The sequence below is a fragment of the Gopherus evgoodei genome, chromosome 9 (genome assembly GCF_007399415.2).
Source record: "Gopherus evgoodei ecotype Sinaloan lineage chromosome 9, rGopEvg1_v1.p, whole genome shotgun sequence".
NCBI lineage: Eukaryota > Metazoa > Chordata > Testudines > Testudinidae > Gopherus > Gopherus evgoodei.
In genome coordinates, this window is record NC_044330.1 from 98,953,187 (window position 1) to 98,961,027 (window position 7,841).

Consider the following 7,841-nt stretch of genomic DNA (forward strand, 5'->3'; position numbering starts at 1 on the left):
GAACTTTTTCCTATGACACTCTCACTGTCATCAAGGATACTATCAGATTCTAGCTGCAATATGATCCTCAATTCTGCAATGAAGACCCCTCGATGATTTTTAAAATACAATCCATAGATATCAATTGGCAGCTCAGATCACATACAGAAAGAAATTCAACTGGTGAGAGAGTCAGCCTTTCACAGTGGAGCACAGTTCGTCAATCTTCGGACATGTATATAAAATCTAATTAAAATGTTATAAAGTTTTACAGAAGAAATGAGTGGCTAGAGCAGCGTTTCTCAAACTGGGGTCGCCGATTGTGTAGGGAAAGCCCCTGGCGGGCCAGGCCAGTTTGTTTACCTGCTGTGTCCACAGGTTCAGCCAATCGCGGCTCCCACTGACCGCGGTTCACCACGGCAGGTCAATGGGGGCTGCAGGAAGCGGCGGCCAGCAAATCCCTTGTCCCACACCACTTCCAGCAGCTCACATTGGTCTGGAGCAACGAACCACAGCCAATGGGAGCCACGATCGGCCGGACCTGTGGATGGGGCAGGTAAACAAACCGGCCCCGCCTGCCAGGGGCTTTCCCTGAACAAGCGCGGACCGGCTTTGAGAAACACTGAGCTAGACTTTATTTAACAGTCATAATAATTCGTGGTGTGAATCTGCTATATGTAAGTTGAAAAAAAAGCCCCTTCCTGATCAAATACAATTTGTAGTAGTTGGAAAGTTAACAGAGGGAAGTCTTGGTTCTCTCTCATGTCCGCTTTCTAACCCCACATTATTTTTCAGCATTACGAGTTGAATCCTGCAAGCCTGTTCTATTACATGTAGTTCTGTACATTACAAGTAGTCCCACTGAAATCAAAGGGCAGCTCACAGTAGTAAACGCTATACGTTCTATTGTTTTAAAGGATCAAATTCTAGCATAGTATTTTTCCAGAGTAGACACCCAGACATAGATCACTACCCACAAACTTGGTTTAACAATGCAAACTTAATATTAAATATAATAAAAAGTTCTGTGAAATGGAGTTGAAAATCCTGCTGACATGATCCCACTTTACTTTTTCTCCACTCCATTTTATGCCATCCTTTTAGCTCTAGTTTTCTCCATTTGCCAGTCGATCATTATGTCGGAGGGTTCATGGCCAGAGATATTAAAACAAATTAAACAACCATTTTGATTACCAAGCACTAATGCAGAACATTCTTTGAATAATGAAAGGTTTAAAGCATCTTTCCCGTCCAGTTACTGCTGTGAAACTATAACTAGTTTATGGGACGTCTGGTTCTGGTAGCTGGATGTGCTATGGGATTCGCTCCCTTTCACATTAAACATGCAGAGGTTTTTAACTTTTTAAAAACTAAAGATGCTGCAAAGTTTTAGTTCTCCAAGGGTATTTACTGGCTTCTTTTCATAAATTTTACCTTTTAAAACCACAATTGAGAGAAGAGATTTTAAAAAATGTTTTAAAATTTAAATTAACCAGATCTCAGCACTGATTTCCAAGGGGCTTTTCACATGCTTAGAGTCAGTCATGTGCTTAAGTAGTTGGCTGAATCAGGGTCTTAGACAGTTCTGCATTTCATGAGATCTTTTGGCCATAATAAGGCCTAATCTAGTGCCTACTCTCTATTAATTTCAGTGGGTGTGAATCAAGCCCATATTGAGAAAAACATAGATGGGTTTGATTACTTATTGATTAGAAGTGTATAATACGGATGTAGGGGCCCAATCCTGCAAGCCCACTACATCTAAAACTTCTCTATATGTGACCCTTCAATTAAAATACCTAGGTTTTATAGGATTGGATATATGTAGACATTTATTGCATGCTCCCCACCATGGTATCATAGAGCAGTCTCTAGAACTCTTGCAGCATGTTCTAAATCAATTTACTTAAGAAGATGTTCTTTTTAAAGTTTTAAGATTTGCATTGGTTCCGACTGCCAGTCATGTGTGCAACCATGACAAACAAGTGTAGAACTGAAGCAAAAAGACAGATACACTAAACCTCCACATTAAAATATTGCACCAACTTCTTCCAGCAAGCACCATACAAAGAATTGCTTCTTTGGACTCAGTCTCCGGACTGAACAAGGTTCAATTCAATACTCAAGCACACACTTAATTTTAAGCACATGAGTAAACTCGTGGTAGGAGATATGCTTCCGACTTATGCAAAATTCAGGTTACGCAAGGCGTTCCAGAACCGTGCAAGAATTACTTTCATTATGCCACCCTTAGGATTGAAGAGTAGTGCAGCAGTTCTGAGAAGTGAAGACCACCAATGTCAGTTCACATCTAACAGATCATTCTGTATATTTATTTAAATAGATCCTTTACAAAATGGTCACGTTTTCCAATCAAATAATTTATTTAAATTCCAACTGAAGTGACATTCTTTGTCACAGACAGCAGGCACGGCATCATTTGACTGATCCCATTAGAAAGGCTTGCATTATAAAAGTCATCTTTGTTTAAAAAAATCCCAAACCTAACAATATAATTTGCATCCACGTGCAAGGTATACAAACGCTTTGAAGTTCTGTTTGGCTTTGGAATGGCTGAAATGGTTGTTCTCCATCCAGATTTGTCTATTTTAAAAAGTCATTAAATTCTTGAATGAGTCATTAGCAAAACAATTCACACATTGTTAAACTGATTTCTCAAATGTGATCATAATTTCTCCTCGTCTGATGGATGCAAGTTCAAGATTTACAAGATTTACACTCTTAAACCAGGGCAGAATTCTAGTAAGTCAGGATATATGGAAGTGCTGGATTTGGCCCAAAGTGTATTTTTGGTCTCTCACAGCTGCTTGTTTTGACAGCTTCCAAAGCCTGTCGCCCACCTACCAAAGTCCACAATTCATCCACTGACATTTTCAAAGCAAACTGAAAATGAAATGTTTTCAAAAGAATTACTGTGGGATGCTTGTAACAGAAATCCAGAAAACAAATGCAATTCAACTTTAATATTTCTAACAGGAAAAGAAAAAAAAAATCAAAGCCTGTACCATCTCATTCAGAATTTTTTTTTCCTGTTCAAACTCCCACAAAAATCATCCCAATTCATAAAAGGATCTATCTACTCCATTTCACACGTTCCCTTCAGAATCTGCTTCCACCTTCAGAAGATTTTTTATTTAACAAGCTATTAAAGACCTCTGTGTACAGAACAGTAACTGAAAAGCTCTTCTCCAGCAGCACATGGCAATAAATAAATAAATAAATAAAATAACCCCCCAAAAAGTCACAGGCTGAGACTGAAACAGTTCACCTTTGTCTGGAGAGCAGGATCACCCCCTCCAGGTTGAGGAAACACGTTGAAAGTGCATGCTGCTGTGGCATGCACTATGTTTTTGCATTCATACTGCAAAGAAACCTGGCCCACAGATGGCCTGTTCTCAGCTCTGTCAGCCACAAACAGACCTTTGAACTTTCTATTTATATAACAGTTTAGTGAGTTTAAGCCTCTTCCTGTATAACTGGCAGTTTGCTGGTTTTGCTGTAATTAGGCTACTTGTGATACATAAAATAAAAAGTAAAAACAAGAGGCTCATTTCTCTGCAGCACGAAGTCTTCCCTTATCAGAACCACGCAGCTTCTGCTAGACTGTTACCTGCTGATTTTATTTCCTTTTGCAATTTCATATACCTGAATGTGCATTTTTCTTTCTTATAGAATATTACTTCTTCTTATATAGCTCCTTTTGAAGGACTTAAAAATAATAGCAACAATGACAATAAGTAAAACATAACCAATGTATCTCTTTGTTATTTGTAGTGTTGAAAGGCTGGTTCTGTATCCTGGGATTATTGGGCTGGGGTTTTGGTTTTTGTTTGCTAGCAGTTGATTAATAGCATCACCTTCTTCAGTAAGCAGGTTCAAATGTAGCCACATGGTCCCAGGACACTTCAAGATTTCATTTACTTGGTTACCACAGACAAGTGTGGAAAATGATTTAAAAGACGAAATTTGATTTTTAACAGCAAATGGTCTCCTTGGTGCACACAGCCAGTCAAGCTTTTCATTATCGCTCTCTCCCTTCCCTTCTCCTCTCATAGAATGGTGCATATTAAATGTAAACCCAGGCGAACATTATGGAATCTGAATGGACTTGAGCTGGGCCAGAGTTTAGATGCATTCAAGGTGGGTGGGTGTGTGTAATGGGGGGGGGGTGGTTTTTGTTTTCTTATTCTCCTGTTTCTGAAATCTGGTGTGATAGCCTCTGGGGCACTTTTGACCTTCCACTGCACATTTCATTAACTCTGAATCACATTTAAAAACAAAATAGAAATAACCACAAGAACCCAACAACTAAATTCTTTATTAAATTCCACAAAAATGCCTCATTACTGACTACTGTGAGGACTCTAATAACTGGAGAGTGAAGGTCTGCAGTTTTTATCCAGGTAAATCTCCCACTGATTGGGCTGAGTGCCACAAGTGATTTTAAGAACATGTCCCCTGGCAGCACACTTTACAGCTTTGACAGTTCTTGATATAGTAGCTGAGGAGAAGTTACTACAGAGAGATACCTCCCATGGAGGGAAAATAAAAATGCAAATAGCATTTTCTGGGATGCTTCAAAATATTCTGGAGTCATTTGCTGATGAAATGGTGATTAGTGGTAGGCTCACACCCTTCAGACCTCCATGAGTGCTGCCACATACATATGACCATTCAAACGACTGTTAATCTTAATGCTCTGTCATATTTGTACTCTCCCTTTGTTTAAATACATAATTTACACACACACTCTGGACTTGATTTTGCCTTCCTTGTAGCCCAAAACTCCAGCTGAGATCAATGAAAGTTTTAGGCATGCAAGGAATGCACGACTGGATCTTTATTGCCCTTATAAATAATTATGAAATACTTTTTATGTGTTTATGGACACACACACACATTGTATTGTGTGCACATGCAAGAGAATTGTATGTAGGTATTTTGATAGGCCAAATCCAGCTCTTTACTCACACAATAGAACTACTTGCCTGAGTAAGACAAGTAGTAATATAAATGAAATTATGTTCACATATACAATACATATAATTACCCACATCTATATAGTGTTACATATATGTATACATGTGTGCTCACACACACACACATACACAATTATGGGCTAAATCCAGTTTGCCTTACTGCTGCAAGTGCATCTTTCTCTCTCACACACACACTATTTCATATACATGTACATAAATTACACACATATGGGCCAAATCCAGCCTGCCATACTCATGTACGTAATCCAACTGAGTGCATGTACATATCCATCCACAGAGTACACAGTATGTAATATAGAGAGTTTCCATAGCTGCAGAATGCTTAGAAATAAACACAGTCATAAAGTAGAACATGTGTTAGGGTCCATTGAGTTAAGAACATTAGATTTCTTTTAAAACAATAATTTTCACTACAAGTCAAGTGAATGACAACTATAGCAAAGGGGAAATATATTATTAATATTTTATTCAAAGACAGAGACACAAGACTTTCCTTCCTTGTGAGGGAAGGGAAGGGAGGAACATCACTAAATGTACATAAGACCATATTCAGAAAAAAATAAGTTATTAAACAAACATTAAAATTCAATATCTGCAGTGTACACAGTATTTGAACTACACCCACGTATTCAGTTGTAACAGCTTCTATTAAATTAATGATGTTACCCACACCATAAATTAGGCAAATTGTATGCAAATACTATTTGAATAGAAATACAGTCGTTATCAGTTGTCTGCAAAATAAATTAGTGTCGCAGAGTAAAGATAGTGTGCAGAGCATAATATTTAATTGAGCACTAATTTTATTGTGATTATTACTTTTTAAACAACAACAGCATGGTTATTAAACGATCTAACGCAGAAAGCGATGGTTTATGCAGAGCTTGTAAAACACAGCACAAGATCCTAAATGCCTGCTAACAGATTAATATTGATATAGTGTAATTTATGGTTCCAAGGATTTACCTGTAAATTGCTGTAAAATAAAACGTGACAGGTATTTGAGTTCTGATTATCTTGGGTTTTCAACTAGAGCAGCTACAATATGTTTGGCAAAATGATGGCTATTAGCTAAAGATATGCTCTTTTTCACAGGAATTGCTTAAAATATCAATAAAGTGAAGTGAAGCCTTGTGCAGAATATGCAGCGTGCATATACGTCTGTATGGCATTCAGAGATGAAGGGTGCAAATACAGTATTTTATTCTCTTTCCTTGTTGGCGAACTGCACGCTAGCCTAACTACATGTAATTGTCCAGTAACCAATTTTGAATCCAATCAGACATGGTAAGAAAAAAGCAACTCATTTATTCTGAGTGAAGAGAAAAATAAATCATTAACTATGCCCTAACAAAGACCAAAAAAATCATATTCTTATTAAGGGACCATGTGAAGCAACAAAAGTTAAATACTACACAAACAGCAACTTTTCTGCTACTGGTCACCCACCAAAAAATTCCTCCACACTGACTCTTTCGCAAGTTTACAGTATTTTAGAGAGATGCACCAACCTTCCCAAGGTGAGTGCCCATTTGCAAAGCAATGAAACCTAAAAGTTCTCCCCCCAAAAAACTCTCACCTATTATAATATACCACCTTACTGATCTTTCCTCTTCTAAGACTAAGTTCAATAATCATGCTTTACAATGAATAGGACAGCAGCAAAAAACAAAACAAAAAAACTCCATACTTAAACTGTGCAATTCACTGACACTACAGTGGCATTTCTCATAATGAGGGGGAATATTGTCACTGCCAGCAGTAAACCGTACATTAGATAAGCCATGATCTTGGGGTGTGTGGGGGGGAGGCTACATCTTTCATTCGCTGGGTTTCTGTTGTTTTAAACGCTGCAAGGCTTAGCCACCCATCTATCCAACTTAACCCATCGATCCAAGGAAATGCTAGGTGTCCCTGCCAGTCAAAGGCATGCAAAGCGGTTAATGAATAAAACCCACCAGGAGCAGGGGGATGCATGGCTCTCCTCCCTAACATCAATGCATGGCAACCCCCCCACCCGGTTTACATTGGACTCTTGCAACTTGGACCATCAACAGTATTATAAGCAAAACAAGGAAAGGAAAAAGTCCATGTACATTACAGCCACGCATCCCACTTCCCAGCCACAATCCAGAGGTGGTTTAAGCAAGTGAGCAAGGATTGGGGGGGGGGAGGAGAGAGGGGGAGCTTTATCCTTCCAACAAAGGCTAAAATACAGCGAGGGGAGAGACGAATAGTGGGATTAAAAGAAAATCAAAACCTACCACTGCTGCTCTAAGTCCCAGTCCCTGAAAAAGTCGAATAGATCCATAACGATCTGATGGGGGAGACTCAGAACTGGTCCCCCCCGTGCCCTGCCCTCCCCAGCCTGGCTAGAAGTGGCCGGCCAGCATGGGCAGTAATTGCATAGGGTGACTTGTCTTCCCCCACCCCCCCACGCGCCCCCCCAGCGGCTCCCACTAAGCCAGGCTGGAGGCTTCTCGCACGGGGAAGAACGCGCCGCTGCTCGCTCCGGCCGCCGCCAGCAGCCTAGCTGGCTGGGAGAGGCAGGCACAGCACCAGCGGCAGCAGCATCACACACACACCACAAGGGGAGGAGCCTGGGCAGCCAGAAGCCACGACATGGAGCCAGCACGTTATCCTCGCTAGGATCTGGCAGAGGCTGACAACCACCGTCCTGACGGGCTCTGGGCTCCTCCTCTGCTTCCATCAGCTGTTGGAAGGAGGGGAGGCTGGTCGCTGAGGACAGGGGCTGGTGGCTCTTTGCAGGGTTTGTGGGCTGCAAGGCTCTGGTTGACACACACACACACACACACACACACACACACACACACACACTCA

The 7,841-nt window shown here is 40.3% G+C and overlaps 1 protein-coding gene across 2 annotated transcripts in view; it reads right to left on the bottom strand.

Moving 5' to 3' along the window:
- The window catches only part of AFF2 (AF4/FMR2 family member 2), a 402,517-nt gene extending 395,118 nt beyond the window's left edge, over nt 1–7,399 (bottom strand). For both annotated transcript variants that reach the window (XM_030576098.1, XM_030576097.1), the window contains exon 1: nt 7,265–7,399. In XM_030576098.1, coding sequence (XP_030431958.1) covers nt 7,265–7,311 — 47 coding nt within the window. In that variant the 5' untranslated portion in view covers nt 7,312–7,399. The remainder of the gene's footprint in view (nt 1–7,264) is intronic.
- Nucleotides 7,400–7,841: the final 442 nt, after the last annotated feature.